This window comes from Rutilus rutilus, assembly GCF_951802725.1.
Source record: "Rutilus rutilus genome assembly, chromosome: 2".
NCBI lineage: Eukaryota > Metazoa > Chordata > Actinopteri > Cypriniformes > Leuciscidae > Rutilus > Rutilus rutilus.
Genome location: NC_140210.1, coordinates 41,638,881 through 41,660,884, shown reverse-complemented (window position 1 = coordinate 41,660,884; position 22,004 = coordinate 41,638,881). Strand labels below are relative to the sequence as shown.

Genomic DNA, 22,004 nt, shown 5'->3' with positions numbered 1-22,004 from the left:
AACCACCACAGGAAACTACATCAAATCATCCACAAACACTGAGAACCACACCAGTCATCAGTTTATAATGCTTTTCACAAGATTTTATCTCTCTATATAAGAGCAGTTCTTATGAACTCACACAGTTCTATGCTTCTCATCTGATGAGCTGCAAACCAAAAATGGGCCGCAGATGTGCTATGATATGGTCACGGACAGTGGAGGAAAAGCAATGCTAAATGCTAATAATAAAATAATACTTAAGGGATAGCAGGCTTTTTAAAACAGAGGAGAAAACCCAGCAAACACAGAACGTTGGCACAACGTAGCCAAACTTCTAACAACGCTTTATCAACATGGCCAAAAGGTTGCTATAAATACGTTGTGTGGTGAAGGTTGTTACAGTATTGTCACAATGTTGACATTAAACCACCGTTCAGAGCCATTGTTGTGCCAACGGTGTCTTGACAACCACTGGACTATTATGTACTCGTCACTGCCCTGAAGCGCGAAAATCAGCCTTTTAAATTTCAACCGCCTGTTGGGCTCATTGTGTAGTTGTCTCGTTCTTCATCGAGCAAGTATACGTGAGTAATGTGTTTTATTTACCTCAGCTAAATAAGATACGTAATTATTCAAACACAACCAGCAACTTCATTTTCTAATGTAGCCTCGCTTGCACTGTTTACCCATCAAACACATTTACGTTGTGGCAACGTCTGTGGCACGTTGCATTTCTGCTATGGCAACGTCGCTGTCTACGTGCTCGCAACATTGTAACAACGTAGAATTGTAAGCCGAGTCAGGGCTGTAGCAACGTTGCTACGCGACATTCAGCAACTGAGAGATGACGTTCTGACAATTTTTTGTTTTATGCTAGATAGGTCTATAGATATCCCCCATGTAGCATTTTATGTTTTGAGGTTAATTTTTAATTAGTCATATGTTATAAAATTATATACTTTTTAAATATTGTTTATCCTTATTATTATTTATGGGCCTAAGAGTAAATTCATTATAATCAACACCTGCAAGTGTACACTTTGAAGAGTAAAAATGACATAGAAGGTTAGCTAATTCAACTTTATTAAAACTGCATATGGTAATAATCAAATTGCACTTCCAAAAGTCATACATTTGTGAGAAGAAAAACAAACAAACATATTATACAAAAAGTGGACTAACGTTAACTAGCATGAGCAAACATGCGAAAATCTGGCAAAGAAACGAATGAGACGACAAATCAAAGGAAAAAATAAACAGGTGTGCGAGCAGCTACAAACATTTTTATTTTTCTGTGCGTTTCCAAAAAAAAGTAAAAAACATTAACGTGCAACAAGTAGCCTAGGCGTTGCTGGCTGTTCAATGAGTGCTGAAATCAATTAACGTTACTCATCATTAAAGTCCTTTTGGCATAAAGTTAAATATTTGTCACACCTCACCAGAAGATGTTCAAAAAAATGTCACATCAGATAAGGAAGTTGTAGGTTGTGTTTGAATAATTACGTATCTTATTTAGCTGAAGTGAATTAAACACAATTCTCACGTATGGATTGCTTGATGAAGAATGAGAGACGGACCAACGATCAGTTGAAATTTAAACGGCTGATTTTCGCGCTTCAGGGCAGTGACGAGTACATATGTTTTAATTATTTAACATATGACTAATTAAAAATTAACCTCAAAACATAAAATGATAAATGGGTGATATCTATATAGGCCTATCTAGAATAAAAACAAAAAAATGTCAGACCGTCGTCTCTCAGTTGCTGGATGTCGCGTAGCAACGTTGCCACAGCCCTGTTGCGTCTTACAATTCTACGTTGCTACAATGTTGCGAGCACGTAGACAGCGACGTTGCCATAGCAGAAATGCAACGTGCCACAGACGTTGCCCCAACGTAAATGTGTTTGATGGGAATGCTATGGTGTTTTGTTGCAGATTCACACACATCTTCATCTGGACAAGTTGTGTGAAGCTTAACAGGTTAAGGCCACTGAGACAAACCCGGTCCTCATAAGAGGAAGAACATGTGTACTGCAAAAGTGTGTGTGTGTATAGTGTGTGGAGTGTGCAGTTAAAGATACACTTTGTAACTTTTTTGTTTTTCAAAATTAACAAAATTTAAATAATGAGTCAAAACATCATCAATTCCTTCTTCCACACCGTGTTTGTCTTACCTTGATTAACTACGGTAAGCCTATTATTAAGTGTTTATATTTATGGTTTTCACGGGAAATTGCATACATGTCGCTCGCCCATGTGTCTCGTCATATCCGTGAATAGAGAAAGGTTGTTTTATGTTTTATTAGTAGGATGATAACCATATTCATCCACACAGTCACGAAAAGCCAATGCACAACTAAAAAAGTTTTTTTTTTTTTCGCAAAATGCATGCAGTTTTGTTTTTTAACCACTAGAGGGACAAAAGTTACATATAGTCCTACCTTCAAAGCAAAATTATAATGATCAAATTATTATTATTATAAATTATATTATAGGCTACTTTAAAGATACTGACAGGACACTTCAACATAAAAGCACACATTTTGCAGAGTCTTCACAAGCATGCAAGTCTGACTTACCATCAGGTGAAATAATTAACATTGACATCTGTTGGTAGACAGTGGAAATGACATTGTCTTTGGTCTCATTAGGTGTTTTCACACTTTAAAAAACAAAAAAAAACACAACAAAGCAACAAAAAAAAAAAACTTCAGACAATTAAATCCAATAATGAGTAAAATGGTAGAACAATATTCCGAACAAAGCCAAGTGCACTTTAAGAGTCATTAATGGATGAAATTGATTGCATGTTTATTTCTTCCTGAACTAAAAGCCATAAATTACTGCTTATCAAATTGGAAAATCATCCTAATGACTGCAAAGAAGCCTCTTTCCATCACTAAATGCCGTGTCATGCGATGAATTGTTCTTGAAGTGAGTTGGCGGCGCAATAATGCCTAAACCCGACAGTGCCAAGAACAGACTCTAGATCATTAGATTTGTCACAGGTAAATTATAGCTTAATCAAAACATTTATGTTTTTGCTCCATTAAGGCTTCATAAAGAATGGGAGTCAACATGAAACCTAATTAGCCTAAGTAAAAAAAACAACAACACTGAATTGATTTATATGAATTGTAGATGCAGCTCCAGTAATACTCCTATCCATTAACATTCCCATCCTCATTTACTATAATCAAAAATATTTGTCATAATGCACAGCTAAGAGTGATGGGGGGGGGGAAACAGTTATCCAGTTAGTACTATTGATGTGAGAAGCGGGTCTCAGTACATTAGACGACAAACAGGATTAAGGGTTTAATGGGGACTGGTGTGTTTCCTAGGTCACCTGATTATTTACAGCAGCACGGCCTTGACTGACGTCCCCTGTTAATGTCCTCAGTCAGATCAATCAGACATGAAGCGTTTAAAGATGAGTCAGATTCTTTATATATAACTTTCTATTCACTACTAAGACAAAAGTGTAACACTTTACAATAAGGTTTACTCTTGTGTACACTAATGTTAACTCCCTTAGTTAACAAACTAATAATGAACTGTACTTCTACAGCATTTATTAATCTTAGTTAATATTCATTTCAACATTTGCTTATACGTTATTAAAATCAAAGGTTGTATTTGTTAACATTAGTTAACGCACCGTGAACTAACATGAAAAAACTATGAACAGCTGAATTTTTATAAACTAACATTAACAAAGATGAATAAATACTGTAACAAATGTATTGCTCATTGTTAGGTCACGTTAGTGAATACATTAACTAATGTTAACTAATGAACCTTATTGTAAAGTGTTACCGACAAAAGATTAGAAAATTGATTGAATGCATGCAAATAGTTTTGTAGAAATTTTGTAAAAATTATGCGTGAATTTTTTCCAGTTGTATTAATTTAGCATTTATTTATCTATTTATTTTTCATATTTTTTTTATTTTTTTTATTATTTACTTTCTATTTCTTAATTGTTCATCTTTAAAAAAAATTGTTTTTTACTTTTTTTAAATGGATCAGCTAACAAATTTGTTTAGTAGAAAAAGATTATATATGTTTATTATTAGTAAATTGGCACATCATGAAGTTTATATATTGTGCCTATTTATTTATTTGACTGTTTTACTGTTTATTTTAAACTTATTTATTTTCTTTTGAAGTCCTTCAATGCTGTTTAAAAAGCGTCCCAGGATGCATATCAGAAAAACATATATAATATATAAAAAATAAAATTTGCAGTGTTATTTATTTGTATGTTTCTACTTTCTACTTTATACTACTTTAATGTTAAAAATCATGTTTTATATTTTAATTTCTTTTTAAATAGAACCAGAAAGAAAGGCATTCATGCAAACTTTTTTAAAACACAGATGTCCAGAGTGTGCAGGGCTGTGATCTAAATAGCAGAATAGCTTTGATTTGTTTAAAGGGAACCTGTTATGCAAAATTCACTTTTATTAGGTGTTTGAACACAGATGTGTGTCCACAGTGTGTGTAAACAACCAGCCTATAATGGTAAAAATCCACCCACTCCTTTTTTTTATAATCCTCATAAATCATTAAAGTCCCCCTGTGGTGAAAATCCAGCTTTTAATGTTGTTTATATTTCTATGTGGTGTTTTTAATATGACAAACCATGTGTAAATTCATAAGTCGACACCATTGCTGAGTATTTTCTCCTTAAAACTGCAGTGAACCAAAGACAGTCTCAAAAACACGGTTTGAAATCGCTGGTGTTTCTGACGTCACACACTACCTTGTAACCAATCAGATCAACGTGTGATGGTCAACGAGTGGATCTCTGAGCTGGTGTGAGTGAGTGGAGGCGGGGCTAATTTGCATATTCATAGAATGGCTTATACTAAATGAGTCAAGGGTGTAGAGTTACATTCAAGCTATTTTAAGGCATGAAGAAATTGTTTTTGTTTAGTTATTGCATCTAAAAGTTGTAACTTCTTCCTGAGTCTCTCCATCAGTTTCCGACTCCGGTTCAAACATGTAACGCTGAACACCGCTACTGACGATTTCTGACTCTTTGGCTGCGAGAGATTCGCCAATTTTGTTGTCTTCGAGCTGTAAAGGCTCCGCCCTCTTCTGGAAAAGAGCAGCAGCTCATTTGCATTTAAAGGGACACACACAAGAACGGCGTGTTTTTGCTCACACCCAAATCGGAGCGAATTTAATAAAACTATAATAAATGATCTGTGAGGGTATTTTGAGCTGAAACTTCACAGACACATTCTGGGAAACTAGAGACTTATATTACATCTTGTGAAAAAAGGGGCATAATTGGTCCCCTATTATGAGGGTCAGTGGTTTCTTGGTTTTCTGGTGACTAAATGAACTTTCGCACTGGAAGAACGTTTTCACAGTTCCCATAACTACTTTTTGGCATGTTCACACCGCAGAAACTGGGAATGATTGTAGTTATAGGAATGCCTTTTGGGCGGACTAAATTAGCTCCTACTTCAGAGTAGTGTTTAACCCAACACAATAGGAGCTACCAGCGATGCCATACGAAACAGCATCTGCCATTATTAAAATGACTGTAAAAGCACAGTGTACATATCCTTACTCCACCAACATGGAAAACGGCGATAGATGGACCTTTACGCTATGGAGTTGTCGAATGTCGTGCTTGAATGGCATCACTATTGGCCAGCTTACTACTGGCAGTGCGAATGCAACCAGGAAAATGTCCCTAGGGCAAAAGTTTGTCCTTGGGGGACCTATAACTTTAGTTCCTATAACTTTAGTTCCTATGACTGCCCGGTGCGAAAGCCCCTTAATAGTGTTAGTGTGAGACTTCCCGTCGTCAAATCCCTTCTCTGTATTACAGAGCCTCCCTTAAAAGAATTAAACTCAGACGTGTCTGACTGTGCGATCCCGGTTTAGCTGACCTCTGTTGGGCTATCTGTGCCACATCCCATTGACGCACAGACTAATTTAGGGATTTGGTGTGTGTCATAAGAGCGGGATGGGGTGAGGATTATAAAGGAAGGAACGGATCAAAGGGACACAGACCTCATGAATAGCCGTGTGTCTCAGTGGAGCCTGAAACTTGACTGATATCAATTCAAGCCTGTGAAGCTACTACAACTTCTGTTCCTTTAACTCTCCCGAAGGAAGAGCTATACGTGAACTGACGGGAATCATGGACTCTGTGTCGCACACGTTACCTCGCGCAGAAGGATCCGTACCACGGAGAGTCCTAAAGGTCCCGGTTCGCGGGGCCTCCTCACATTTCGTGGGCTCCACCATTGTCATCCTCTCCACTTACGCTGTAGCAACACTGGCTATGAACTGTGGGAAAAATATACAGGATCAACGAATGGGCACTTTAAAAAACTGAAGAACAGCTGTGCAGGACTCGGAGCACTTCAGCTCTAATGGCTCATAACGGAATTGCCTTATAACTCTGTAGAGTCAGTTCATGTGTGTGTGAGCTGATCTTAAGAGTGTGTGCTGGCGCTGTCAGTGCTGCTGATGAAAAATAACAATGAACGGAGCTGATATTATCATCATGTTGTTTAAGTTTAAGCCCCGGGACAGCATGAATGGATTCAGGATGGCATCTGAGGAAGCATCATTCCTGTGAGCGGTCAGCGGGGAGAAGCAACAACATGGTTCACTACAATTGCACAAATTATTTTTTTCTTCTGAATGTAACGTCTAGAGAGATTCATAACTAAAGAATTCATTTGTAAAGTTAGTGTTTAATTTGCAATTTAGATAATAAAAACATGTAATAATGTCATTATTTTTTGTCTGTCCTTATTGATACATCCTGACATTAAAAACCAGTATTATTTTAGTATTATTCATATTATATAGCATTATATTATAATACTGTTGTAGTATTTATTCATATTTTGAATTAGCTTTTATTTTAATCTTCATTTTAGTTTAAGTTTTAATAATTTTGTTATGTGCTTTTGACATTTTCATTTTTGTCATATTTGGCTTTATTTTTATTAATACATTTTTATTATTAGTATTTTAAGTACTTCAAATGTACCCTTTTATTTGGGGTTTTCTTCTAGTATTTATCTTTTATTTTATTGCAGCTTTGTTTCAATAAGGAAAACTAATTTGAATAGTATTAGTTAACAATAACAACATTGATAAATACATATATAATTCATTAGTGATTGTGTATTAAAAATGTGTAAAATATCTTATTCTTTATGAGGTGCTATAATCTAATGCCTCACATTGTGCCCTCAATGAATAAAGTTAGAGAAAAGAGACAACGTGCTTGTTTGAGCTTACTTAACAGAGGTAATAGAATAGAATAGAATAGAATAGAATAGAATAGAATAGAATAGAATAGAATAGAATAGAATAGAATAGAATAGAATCAAGGTTTTCAGCCTGGGGTTCAGTGAAGGTATAATGGTATAAAATAATTTAAACATTAACTAGAAGATGTGACCTGACTTGGCATAAATCATAGATTAGATAAATCAGGTTAAGGTTGTTATTGGTCTAATTACATGAAGGTCCACGACCTAACTAATGAACACACTGTTATTATTGGATTAAATGCTAACCTGTAAAGACTAAAGCAGAATAGACAAGAGCAGGGAAGATTAAAATAGCATATGACCATATATATACAAAAGCAGATCCTCATCATCATGATCATCATCATGAAAATATAAATGAATTATCAAAACAAATCCACATCCCCATTGTTACGTATTCATTACTGTAGAGGACTAGGACAATTTGGCTATCATTTTTTCTTTTGCACTTAACAAAACAACAACAACAACAAACAAACAAAACATTAAAATAAAGAAATCAAGAACACTAGCAAAAGAAGCTAGCAATTCAGTGACAAATCTCACATGTGCATGTCTACAGCACTTTTTTGTAGGCTAATATGCAAGGCTACAGTGTTTACTATATTATGGTAATTTATTATGTTTTGTTTATTTTATTATCATAGTTTTTCATTTATGTTATTTATGGTATTTATATATTCTGCCTATGTGTTATTCTAATAATACAAATATTTATTTGTAATGGTTAGGCTATGTGCTGACAGCCGATAGCCTCATATTTGTATTATTATTTGTAGCCTATTTGTATGCATTATTTGTATTATTATACCAGGTGTTTTTGTTCTAAAGTACATTGATTGATTTACATTTATCATCACACCATGGCTGCGACCCGAAATCTTAAAAATTATGCCTTTGGAGGGCATCCAAGGCACGTCCCAATCCAATGTTAGCTTCACATCACAAAGATGGCGTCTGAAAGCTGTGCAATATGTGTAAATGTACATTTTTGACCAACATTATGTCATTACTAGCGAGAAATTACTGTCCGAAATCAGTTTTGTGAGGCACATTCATGCGCAAACGCTGCCTACAAAGTCACTCCCTGATAAGGCAGCGAGGGAACAAGTTAGCAGCCTAGGTTTTCGGACGCGGCCCATGTTCCCGGTAAGCCATGATAACTCCAGGCCGGCAGGTGGCAGTATCGCGTCTGATATGTGTTCTGCCCTACAGCCAGCAAAGAGCAGGACGTTGTGAATCACTCCGGGAAAATAATACGAACCAAACAACAGCGTCCTGGACAAATACGCTTTTTTAAATGATGGCAGTTGAGTGAATACTAGAGGATTGTTATCGGCTCCTCTCTCACGGACAGACTGATCTGTTTTTACGCGTCCCATCACCCGGAGCCGGTTACTGTAGTGTGTGTCAGTGACCCATGAGAAGTGACTGAAGTGAGTGTGTGTGGTGGTTCTGGTCCTCAGGGATGTGTCATGGCATCGGTTCGGGTGGCAGTGCGGGTCCGGCCCATGAACAGACGGTGAGTGGGTGTCAGACACACTAATAAACTAATAAACCTGCACATAAACATGTCCGAGTGAATGTCGCAACAGCCGCGGAGTGAAATGCATGACAGTAGTAAAGCACAGATATTAAATCCACCTAAAAATGAGTGAGCTGTATTTATTATTATCATTATCATTAGCATTAATAATATAAATACATTATAAATATTCCATTCGGTTATTTATTTCAGTTTTATTATTATTATCATTATTTTTGTCCATTGGGAAGTGTTTTTTTTTTTTTTTTTTTGCAAAGTGGGATACATATTATCACAAAAAAGAAAGGATAAGAAACTCGAGGTAGAGCGAGGCAATAAAATACATGTTCAAACAATATATTGTGAAGTGAACATGACGCAGGCCAGATACGAACCTGAGCAGACGGTTCCCGCTGCGCCGTGACTCTGACCTCATCTGTGTGCGTCATGGGCACGTTCAGAGCCAGCATGTCCATAATGTTGTCTTATTAGGCTGATAGGTGTGATTTGTCACTGGGGTGTAATTAAAACACCAAAGAGATCAAAAAGTGAAGCAGATTAAAATGACCCAGTTCTCGTTTTTCGTTGTTGTTTTGTTTATTTTATTTTTTGTCAATTATACTGCTCTCAAATCGATTAATCGCTTCTAACTTAAAAGTTTGTGTATGTGAAGCATATATACATATATATATATATATATAGATATAGATATAGATATATAGATATAGATATAGATATATATAGATATACAGTGCCCTCCACAATTAATGGCACCCCTGGTAAATATGATCAAAACTGGCTGTAAAAAATAAATCTGCATCGGTTATCCTTTTGATCTTTCATTCAAAAAATGTGCAAAATTCTAACCTTTCATTGAAGTAAAAGAATTGAAAGTGGGGGTAAATCACATTATGAAACAAATGTTTTTCTCCAAAACACGTTGGCCACAATTATTGGCACCCCTAGAATTTTTTACGAGTAAAATATCTCTGAAGTATATTCCCATTAATATTTACCTTTTTTAGTACACCAGGGTGACTAGGAACATGAAACTGTCCAGCTATGACTTCGTGTTTCACAGGAGTTTAAATATGAGGAAACACAAAGGTCAAATTCCCTTAATCATCCATCACAATGGGTAAAACCACAGAATATAGTTCTGATGCGCAGCAAAAGATTGTTGAAGACAATAGCTGTAAGACAATAGCTAAAGAATTGAAAATCCCCATTTTGACCATCAGAGCAATAATTAAGAAGTTCCAATCAACTAAAGATGTTACAAATCTGCCAGGAAGAGGACGTGTGTCTATACTGTCTTAATGCACGGCGAGGATGAAAGTTTGAGTGGCCAAAGACTCTTCAAGGATCACAGATGGAGAAATGCAGAGATTAGTTGAGTCTTGGGGTCAGAAAGCCAAAAAAAAAAAACACTAAAAAAAACCTACATCCCCACATGTTGTTTGGGAGGGTTTCAAGAAAAATCCTCCTCGCTCCTCCAGAAACAAACTCCAGCAAATGTAATTGTCAGACACGACTGGAACTTCAAACGGCACAGGGTTCTGTCTTCTGTGGTCAGATGAGACTAAAAAAATAGCTTTTTGGCAGCAAACACACTAGATGGGTTTGGTGAACACAAGGATAAAAAGTACCCCATGTGTACAATTTAATATACTGTTGGATCTTTAATGTTGTGGGCATATTTTTCTGCTGGAGGTCCTGGACTTCTTGTTCAGATACATGGCATTGTGGATTCTATCAAATATCAACAGATAAAAAATCAAAACCTGACGCCTTCTGCTAGAAATCTTATAATGGGCCGTGGTTGGATCTTCCATCAGGACAACGATCCAAAACAAACATCAAAATCAACACAAAAATTTGTTGCGGAGCACAAAATGAAGCTTCTGCCATGACCGTCCCAGTCCCCTGACCTGATGAGTGGGCTGAACTGAAGAGAAGAAGCACAAACATGGATCTGGGAATCTGAAGGATCTGGAGAGATTCTGTATGGAGGAATGGTCTCTGATCTCTTGTCAGGTGTTCTCCAAACTCATCAGGCATTATAGGAGGAGACTCAGAGCTGGTATCTTGGAAAAAGGAGATTGCAAAAAGTATTTAATAAAAGGGTGCCAATAATTGTGGCCAACGTGTTTTGGAGAAAAACATTTATTTTATAATGTGATTTCCCCCCCACATTCAATTCTTTTACTTCAATGAAAGGTTAGAATTATGCTAATTTTTTGAATAAAAGATCAAACGGATAAACGATGCAGATTTATTTTTTAGCCAGTTTTGATCATATTTACCAGGGATGCCATCAATTGTGGAGGGCACTGTATATATATATATATATATATATACATCAACATAAAAATGTATAAATATATAAAATGTGTGTGTGTGTGTGTGTATATATATATATATATATATATATATATATACATATACACACACACACACACACATTTTATATATTTATAATTGTTTATGTTAGATGCGATTAGACACAATTCATCGATTTGACGGTATATTACAATAATATAATATACAAATACTATAGTATATAAATACTAATATATATATATATATATATATATATATATATACACAAATAAAATAATAACAAAAACTTTGTAAAGGTTTCAGCATTGCTGTGTGAAAAAAAAATCATTGGCATGATTGGAAAAGGTTAAATGGTCTTGAAAAAATAGTCACACTTTTATTGTTCGCGGTCAAAAATGTATTCGCATTGGAAATTAATGAGAGAGTGTATTGGAAAATATATATCATAGAAAAATTGAAAATGGTATTTTTGTGCATTTTTCATTACAGTAAATGTAAAAAAAAATTACAACTTTTTTTGAAGTTCACTTTAAAAAAAAAAGAAGCTTTTCACTTCAGCAATAAATAATCTGCAGTAAATTATTGCATAAATACAATTTAGTACTAAAAATATTAAATAAAAAATATATTACAATAATTTCTTTCAAATAAAATAAAAATCTGTCATTTTTTGACCGACACGCGAACAGTACCAGAGGGTTAAGGATCTCAATAATAAATTGTGAAGTATTTATAAATATTGTTTATTTTATTTAGCAGTCTAATTTCTGGTTAGCTAGGTGTAATTTCACTAGTCTATTTAAAAGAATCAAATTAATCAGATCAACAAAAGTGAACCGAATGAAAAATGCCCCCGTTCTCTTTGATTTTATGCGGTCTTGAAAGTGGACTCAGATCTCTTTTCAGACTATTTTAGGTGTCTTAGTTCACTTTGTCTTGAGACCCAGACCAAATATTTATTATCATAATATTTGTATAATAATAATATATTACTATTGTTAATATTATTAATAATAATTGTAATATTTAAATTGTAAAGTATTTTTAATTATTGGTTTTGCCTTTAATTACACTTACAGCAATTTAATGATTAAAGTAATGCGAACGTAAGCCAGAGGTTCTGCGTCTGGCCTCCTGTATTATAGAAAAGTTTCATTTTATTTCGTATTTTGTTCCTGTATTTCATGCAGATGTTATACAGTAGTGTCCGAAAGTTTTACCCAACGATACTCGCTTTGTAAAAAAAAATATTTTTCAAATGTTTTACTCTTAATTGTTGTGCTGATAATACAATTTGCAATGAAAAACATTTTCAACCAGCAAAAAATCTAGTGGACTGAATTTTTTAACCCTATATATTCTGTTTTCCCTCCTAAACTGCTCATAAAAGCATCAAGTTGACAACAGATACCCGGTTTGATCTGTGGATTGGTCTAAATTAAATCGTCTCCCTCGAGAGTAAATGCATTTTTTACACTGTGTCAATAATAAATTAAGTGCATAAATATGTTTTATTTATGTGTTATTGATTTTCGGCCCAGGGAGAAAGACCTGTCTGCCAAATGCATCATCGAAATGGAAGGCAACAAGACCACCATCACCAACTTAAAAGTAATGTTGTATTAAGTGACTCTAAATGATTGAGTTCCACAGAAAGTATAATTTTTATGCTTATTATTGTGGTGTTGTTTTTTTCCGCCAGATACCAGATGGAGTGACTGGAGACTCTGTAAGAGAGAGAGCAAAGACCTTCACGTATGATTTCTCTTACGACTCGTCGGACGGTAAAAGCGGCAGCTTTGTCTCACAGGAGAAGGTCAGTGGAAATATGAACAGACTGTAGAACTTTTGTCATTTGCAGTCATCAGTTTGTTAATTAACCGTAAGCAATTAGTAATTAGGCTGGGCGATTTATATTTATGCGTTTGCCCTGAAATTGCTTAAGCATAATTTATGGAAGTAAAATAATGTCAAATGTTTTTGAAATAAAAAAGCCTGTTGAATTGCACCATCACTGCATTGCATTAACCATGCTTGCATTTTAATGCATTGTATTTTTAGGGCTTGCATTTTTATGGGCTGAAATTCAACATGGTTGAATATTTAAGCTGTGACTATTTCAATTAAAAACATTTCAAACACATTTTCATTTTTAAAAATTCAATAATCCATATTCACCTTTCATATTTCACTTCCAAAATATTCAAACTGTTTAAAAATACAACCTATAATATTCAACAGGCAATTTTCGGTCCATTTTATTTCGCTTCCACAAATTCAGTGGTTCAAATTCGACAGTAAATTCAACATTGACGTGCAGGAAAAGCAGTAGATTGCCGAGCATACTCTCCGTCTGCTGTTAGTCGGCCTCACCAGCAGGGGGTGCAAAAGCGCGTGTTGTTGATTATACTTCCATAATAATTTAAAAACAAATTAATTAAATAATTAAAAAAGAAACCATTTTAACCGAAAAACTGAATGTAAGAAGTAAAATAAGTTAAAAATCGAGTTTAGAATGTTTACATGTTTTCCGCACTGTTTGCACTATATGAACACAAGGGAAAACATACGTTTTGTCAAATATCTATTCCGAAGCTGTAGGGGGAGCTCTATAGAGAAACCTGCGAGAAAACAGCGAAGAAATTGCCAAAGCGCTGCTTTAATGGCCGAATAAATATCATAATCACAATGCGAATTCATTCAAATATATTGTGAATATTCTATAATTTGCCCAGCTCTAATTGGAGCATTTTTGTGGAAGCATTATTGGTATAAATTCCTCAATAGATGTTTTATTTAAAAGCTCCAGCAAAGAGAACTTTTTGAATGAATTTGTTCTACCCTGTTTCTGCATTATGAAATAATCAGATCTGATTAGGAACTAATCCTCTTAGTGTTTGTGTTCAGGACGGTTTGTAACTCTGTGCTAAATGTGACCACAATCTTGGGTGTTGTGTTGTACAGTAAAAACTATAACATTGGTATTCATGACTGGTTTCCCAGATGCAGATCCTGATCGTAAAGGAATTGTAAACGCCCTGCTATTATTAACAGTGCAGTTGAGAACATAGCTTGACTTTATGATTAGATTTGAGCTCATTTCGATACTGTAATGTCACAGGCGTGAGATATATGTGTGTTTTCAGGTGTTTAAGGATCTAGGCACTGATGTGTTGAAGGCAGCCTTTGAAGGATATAACGCCTGCATCTTTGCTTACGGCCAGACGGGATCGGGGAAGTCGCACACCATGATGGGCATGCCTGTAAGCTTTAAGCTCTTTTCTTTTTAGGTTTTGTCATTTCAAACATGCTTTAGTTAATCTCTCAGGCTGTTGATTTATCACCCTCGACTGCTTGCAGAATGTGTAATATTGGCTCTGAATCATGACCTGCTGTGCCGTAGGGTGACGTCGGGCTGATCCCACGGATCTGTGAAGGATTATTCAGCCGGATTTCAGGAATGACTCGGAGAGATGAAGCCTCTTTCCGTACAGAAGTCAGGTAAGTTGAGTTATGTGTGAAAATCCAGCGCTGTGCGATAGCTACATCATGATAATTAAACAGCCACTCTTACAGACACAGATTAAAGAGGACCTATTATGCCCTTTTACAAAGTCTTGATTTAGGGTTTGGTGTCCACTAGTTAAAAAACACATTATTTTTCATATATTTGACATTGTTGCAGCACCTCTCTTCCCAGTCTGTCAGTAACACTCTGTTTAGTTCCTGTCTCTATGAAGCTCCTCCTTCTGTAAAGCACAATGTGCTCTGATTGGTCGGCTGGACCAGTGTGTTGTGATTGGTCAACCACTTTAAGCATTTTTGTGATGTGTAACGTCCCTTACCATAACCATGAGTTTCAACACACTACTAAATAACTCAACGAAGTCCCTTTATTTGCATATACCTTGGGTGGGAATTAGCAGCCCCCTGTCCTGAACTCATGCATTCATTGTTTTAGCCAGTGTTGTTGTGTCCACCCCAACTGACTCAAACAAACAGATTGCAATTCCTTTTGGTGCTGCTAGGAGCACAGAAATGAGACGCTTCATGTTTACGTCTTTAAAGTGAAGACCAGTTGCTGTTTGCGTACGGAAAACCTGTTCTGACTCTTACATTTTGGTTATGCTGGAAGCTATTTGGAGATTTACAACGAACGGGTGCGGGACTTGTTAAGGAGAAAGATGGCTAAGACGTATAACCTCAGAGTTAGAGAGCATCCTAAAGAGGGACCCTATGTAGAAGGTAAGACCATGACTTCAAACCTTAACCAAATCAATGCATCAAATTTCAGTAGTCAATACAGTTTTTTTCGATTTGCATACTGATTTCAGTGTCACAGCAAAAATGAATATGTTATAGATAACACTCCTATAATAAGAAAAAATTAAACAGTAATATAAATAATAAATAATTAACCAAAACAGCCTTGTAGTCTTTTAGTAGTGTTTAAGTAAACATTGCTTGAAGTACTAGTTTAAGTAAATATTAATTAAATATTGAGTATAAGTATCGCAATATAAATTACATGAGTATAAATTTTAATTGTAAGTGAATTTTAAGAACATAATATATATATATAGCAATATTTTCTCAATATTTAATATTAATGTTCATATTATATTACATGAGTATATATTGTAATTTTGAGAGAATTTTAAGAAAATTAAGTACATTTTAAGTAAATATTGCAGTATCATGTTCTCATAAATATTGCAATATTGAGTAGACATTGAGAGTCAATGTTGCAATAGTATTTAAATATTGAGTAAATATTGCAATGTCATGTAAACTGAGTGAATATTGCAGTATTATGTAAACTGCATAAACTAGAAAGTAAATAAAAAGTTAATAAATATTGAAATATTATGTAAATATTAAGAGACTTATTAAATGCATATTAAATAGTTGGAAAAATATTGCAATCTCATGTAAACATTATGTAAATATTGAATAAATATTGCAATATTAAGTAAATATTGCATTATCTTGTAAATGGTGAGTAAATATTTATACAATTTTGCAATAAGTAAACATTGAGTACAGTTTTCAATTTTGAGTAAATATTTCTTAAATTTAGCAGTATTAAGTAAACATTGAGTAAATATAATTTTATGTAAATATTGCATATTAAATAGTTAGAAAAATATTGCAATATCATGTAAACATTATGTAAATATTGCATTATCTTGTAAATGGTGAGTAAATATTTATAACATTTTGCAATATCAAGTAATCATTGAGTAAATATTAAAATATAATGTAAATATTGCATAAATATCGCATATTAAATAGTTAGTAAATATTGCAACATCATGTAAACTATGCAAATGTTGCAATATCAAGTAAACATTGAGTGAATATTGCAATATTGAGTAAACATTAGGTAAGTATTGAATACATATTGCAGTATTATTTAAACATTGAGTAAATATTGTAATATTATATCAATATTATGTAAATATTGCAATATTGAGTAAATGTTGCAATGTCATGTAAGCATTAAGTGTTGCAATATTAAGTAAATATAAACTATTGCAGTTGAAGTTGCATTGGAAGGTGTGTGGATCTGTAGCCCCTGTGAGTCGTGACAGTTGTTCCTCACTGGTTTCAGACCTGTCAAAGCACCTGGTGCAGAACTACAGTGATGTGGAGGAGCTGATGGAGGCGGGAAACATCAACCGCACCACAGCCAGCACCGGCATGAACGACACCAGTAGCCGCTCACACGCCATCTTCACCATCAACTTCACACAGGTGACTAATGCATCACACACGGACACGTGGCTCTTTGCCATAGAATGAGCATTTGCATAAGCATCCAGCTAAAGAAACGAGATACTAGTAAATGCTATTAAAGCAGTAATATCATACATTTTGTCATCATTCGCTTCTTCTCAGGCTAAGTTTGATGCTGAGATGCCGAGTGAGACGGTCAGTAAGATTCATCTGGTGGATCTGGCAGGAAGCGAGAGAGCCGACGCCACCGGGGCCACTGGTGTCCGGCTCAAAGAGGGCGGCAACATCAACAAATCACTGGTCACTCTGGGAAATGTCATCTCCGCATTGGGTGAGAGGAACTGTTGTGTGGAACAAATGCCACAGATGTAGTCTCTTTTGATCGGTATTCTGATGGCTCCTTCTTTGTAGCTGATCTGTCTCAGGAAGGAGGGAACAGTCATTTGAAGAAGAAGCAGGTGTTTGTTCCTTACAGAGACTCGGTGCTCACGTGGCTCCTGAAGGACAGTCTGGGAGGAAACTCAAAAACCATCATGATCGCTAGTGAGTCATGTAACATGTGAATCATGTGACAATCTAATGTGCACTTTTAAATCTTATGTAGAAAATTTGCCTTTTTGGAGTCATAAAGCATAATGCAAATGCGATAAACGCTTTTTTTTTTTAAAGATTTTTTTAATGTTTTTGAAATAAGTCTCTTTTGCTCATCAAGGCTGCATTTATTTGATCAAAAACAGTAAAATTGTGAAATATTATTAAAATTCAAAATAACTGTTTTCTATGTGATCAAAGCTGCTAATATGCTGATTTGATGCTCAAGAAAAATGTCTTATTATTATCAATGTTGAAAAAATGTTTTTAAGATTCTTTGATGAATATAAAGTTCAAAAGAACAGCATGTATTTGTGAAATTTGATTAAAAAATGATCAATTTCTTAAAAAAAAATCCTACTGACCCCAAACTTTTGAACCAAAAAGCTTAAAAAACAACAACATAAGAATACATACAATGCATAATAACATGAATACAAAGAGTTTATCTGAGGCATATCCCTACTGTGAGATCTTACCATATTTGCAAATATTTTTGTCCAGCGATATCGCCTGCGGACGTCAACTACGGCGAGACACTGAGCACGCTGCGCTACGCTAACCGTGCCAAAAACATCATCAACAAACCCACGATTAATGAAGATTCCAACGTTAGACTTATCCGAGAACTCCGGGCAGAGATCGTTCGGCTGAAGGCGCTGCTCGTGCAGGGAACTCAGGTCAGAACGGCAACTTGACCGTTGGTATTTACCCTAAATGATTATGAGCCTTTTAATCAGCTTTATATTGGAACTGCCAAATAATCTTAACTTCTTACCTCAGTATCAGTTTTCATTTTCATTTGCTATTATATTGTGTCATTTTCAGATAGCGCTGCTCGATTCCCCCACAGCGTTAAGTATGGAGGTGGAACTGCATCATAATGAAGCCAGGGTAACATACACACTTTCATAATCACATGGCAACAGCCGTCGCACTGAAGAAGCGCTTTCTAAATGTACTCGTTGTCATAAGCTCAAGTCCATAATGTGCTGGACAGTAGGCTAAACTTTCGCTAATACAGGGTTTGATGCTTACTTTTTCCCAAGCAGAACATACGACCTAATTAGAAGAATTTAGGAGAGCATAAAGAACTTATACAAACTAGGTTTCATAGTTTAGGGTTACATAGTATATATTTTTTCCCCATAATATAGGAGTCAATGAAGTCCATCAACTGTTTGGTTACAGTCATTCTTCAAAATATCTTCTTTCGTGTTCAGCAGAAGATAGAAATTATGTTTTTTCTAAACATCAAATTAAATTCCAGATACAGTTTATTTTGTAACTGAAATACCAATAATAATCAGAAAAAAAAAAAAAATGTTGTGCATAATGTGGGACTTTTAATTATAAACAAGCCTGAAATTCAATGGGACTCTTATTTTGAAATCTTTACAACATTAAAACATATGAGGGAGATAAAGGCTACGTATGAAAATGTAGGCAATGACTATCAGGCAGTGATTTTCTAGGCATCGTTTGTGCATGAAGGTTCCTCACGAAACTCATTTCGGACAGACTTCTGAGGCAGCGTAGCGGTTTAATGATCTACAGCAAAATAGAGCGAGCTTTGGTGATGACTAAGCGAATATTTAATTACTACCGCAGTCATTTCCCGCTAGAAATGACATCAGAAGTGGAAAATGTTGGTCAAAACCATTTAAGACCTTTAAAGACCTTAAATTAATAAAAAATAAGACTTTTTAAATAACCGTGGGGACCTACTACTACTAAATAATCAAATATAGCCCACATCTATTTTTAGTCGCAAATGCGAGTGAAATTCTTGCACTGTCAAGCCCTGTAATAAACGCTGTGTATTCTCTATCAAATGAACTATAACAGGCCCAGTATACCTTGTGATGAAATCAAATGTAGGCTTTGGCAGGATATGAAACACACACACACACACACACACACAGTCTTGAGCATGTTTTTCTGTCGCAGGTGTTGGAGCTGACCAAGGAATGGACGAACAAATGGAATGAAACCCAGAACATCCTGAAGGTTTGTCGCAGTGATCACACAGCTGTCACACCAGCACTAATGTTAGTCTCCTCATGCACTGAGCCAGACGCTGAGTGTTTATGATGTGTGTGTTGAACAGGAAGAAACTCTTGCTCTGAGGAAGGAGGGAATCGGAGTGATCCTGGACTCAGAGCTGCCTCATCTTATCGGGATTGATGATGATCTTCTCAGCACCGGCATCATTCTCTATCATTTAAAGGTAATGAACAGTAGAGTTTGTGCCGTCAGCTCTAATTTTCACCTGCCACTGCATCTACATGTGTTCATCAGCCTGTAGTTCACAGTAAGAGTGTGTATTGAGTGAATGTGATTGGCTTGTGTTTGTTTACAGGAGGGAAGGACGTACGTTGGCCGTGATGATGCCACTAATGAACAGGACATCAGTGAGTTTGCAGTCTTGTGTGTTTTCATTGACTGAACTCTCTCTCCTTCAGTTCAGTTACTGATAATTATTTTTCCTGTCTTTCCATTTAAACATCCTATGCATCATATCATGTCATTTATCCTGAAATAAAATGTAATCAATTTTTGTTAATTTAGATTTCTTTCAATTTCATGTGAATTCCATCCTTAGATATCCTTAAAGGGATACTTCACCGATTAGCATTAAGCTTTGTATCAGTAGAAACCCGGTAGTATTTTCGAATGACCGTGCTTCCCTCCCTCATGTCCCCCTGAGACGAGAGATTTCTGTATTGTGTGTCTGGAAAAAACCCTCCAATGACGCAAAAATCGTCATTTTGCGTCATCGGCAGCTTTTTTGTCCAGAGGCGAGAGACTACAGCCAGTAGGAGCTCGTTCTGCATGTTTTCAATCCACCCATAGGGGGATCTCACGATGAAACGGCGTCTTTTCAGTTTCGAGTCACTAGTAGCCTAGTTGTATCATTTCTTCCGATACTGCCCTCTGTAACCGGTAGGCGTGGCTTGGGAGTGGCCTCGTAGGGCAGCGAAGCAAGTGCATTCTGGGAGTTGTTATCTTTCATCCACATTAGCCAAAAATACATTTTCTGGCTTTTCTCAGTCTAGAAGGCACCAACTTCTAAAATAATTTCACATTTCTACTACATAAATGACCCAATTTAAATACACATTCATCTTTCCAGCGGTGAAATATCCCTTTAATATTGAAAGTATAATTCTGCATCCTGTTTGCTGCCTAAATTGAACTTCAGATTGAATTGAAATTCAATTTTCGATTGGCACAATCCTGTTATTATCATTCATAAAGTCAATGTTTCTCTCTCTCTCTCTCTCTCTCTCTCTCTCTCTCTCTCTCTCTCTCTCTCTCTCTCTCTCTCTCTCTCTCTCTCTCTCTCTCTCTCTCTCTCTCTCTCTCTCTCTCTCTCTCTCTCTCTCTCTCTGTGCAGTTCTTCATGGTCTGGGTCTGGAGAGTGAGCACTGTCTGATCGAGAATCGGAACGGAACGGTCACTCTCATTCCTCTGAATGACGCTCAGTGTTCGGTCAATGGAGTTCAGATCACTGAGAACTGTCAGCTCAACCAAGGTCACATATATAATAAAACCATTTTCTCACATTGCAAACTACAATCTAGACATCAGATAGATCGCTCAATACAGCGTGAAATCAACAAAATGTCAGGGGTTTTTTTTGCGACCCTGCATAATTCAGAACAGAACAGAATTCTGAACATTGGATAAAGCTAGGCTCAAAATTCATGTTTAATTTTGGTGACATATTAAAGTTTTTTCAGAGGAGATTTTAGATCTCTTTTTATCTCTCCATAAATCAGAAAATACTGTCAACAGCCAGAAACAAAAGAAACATTTTCACCATGTTTTTAAGAATAAAATGTAATATAAATGAGGCGAATTATACATGAACAAACGCCTCTGAAATAACCTTCAGAATTTAAATGGGAATAAAACTAGTTTAAAGGGGCTTTTCAAGTGAGCCTGTTTGTCATTCATCAGTGGAGACCGTTTTCAAAAAAATTCATCCAGTCCTTACTTTTGGATAGTTCGCTGGTGCTAGGCTAGCGCGAGTCAACGGTAGATGCGTTAGCCTGCCATTAAAAACAGTTTTACCCACTCCACAGTACATCAAAAGCAAATAAATTATAACGCCAGACTACCGATATAAATGTCTGTTGAGATAATAATGTTAGAAATCAAACTACCCTTTCATCGCATTGCAATAGTTATACTTTGTTCCCTGTGTTTATTAGCACAGTCTACAGCAGTGGCGGAGTGATATTAAGTTACCTAGGCAACCGAGACTACTACTAGCTAGCTAGACGTCCCGACTGTAGTGCGCTTCTTTTCTGTGTTTACTTTTCGGCGCAGTACTAACCGGAGCAAAGTAAAATTCCGCCACTGCTGAGAAACTAGTTCCTGTAAATGTAATGCGATCATTGAGATGCAAGTGTAGTTTGATTTCTAACATTATTCTCTCAACAGACATTTATATCGGTAGTCTGGCGTTATAATTTATTTGCTTTTGGTGTACT

General features: G+C 35.8%; 1 protein-coding gene across 6 annotated transcripts in view; it reads left to right on the top strand.

Annotated features, from left to right (window-relative positions):
• The first annotated feature begins 8,487 nt into the window (after window positions 1-8,487).
• Window positions 8,488-22,004, top strand: part of kif16ba (kinesin family member 16Ba) — a 33,844-nt gene continuing 20,327 nt past the window's right edge. For all 6 annotated transcript variants that reach the window (XM_084393414.1, XM_084393412.1, XM_084393410.1 and 3 more), the window contains exons 1-15: window positions 8,488-8,826; window positions 12,714-12,783; window positions 12,875-12,988; window positions 14,319-14,435; window positions 14,576-14,673; window positions 15,308-15,417; window positions 16,787-16,929; window positions 17,074-17,242; window positions 17,323-17,454; window positions 18,007-18,182; window positions 18,331-18,396; window positions 19,453-19,512; window positions 19,613-19,732; window positions 19,865-19,916; window positions 20,903-21,040. In XM_084393414.1, coding sequence (XP_084249540.1) covers window positions 8,780-8,826; window positions 12,714-12,783; window positions 12,875-12,988; window positions 14,319-14,435; window positions 14,576-14,673; window positions 15,308-15,417; window positions 16,787-16,929; window positions 17,074-17,242; window positions 17,323-17,454; window positions 18,007-18,182; window positions 18,331-18,396; window positions 19,453-19,512; window positions 19,613-19,732; window positions 19,865-19,916; window positions 20,903-21,040 — 1,612 coding nt within the window. In that variant the 5' untranslated portion in view covers window positions 8,488-8,779. The remainder of the gene's footprint in view (window positions 8,827-12,713; window positions 12,784-12,874; window positions 12,989-14,318; window positions 14,436-14,575; window positions 14,674-15,307; window positions 15,418-16,786; window positions 16,930-17,073; window positions 17,243-17,322; window positions 17,455-18,006; window positions 18,183-18,330; window positions 18,397-19,452; window positions 19,513-19,612; window positions 19,733-19,864; window positions 19,917-20,902; window positions 21,041-22,004) is intronic.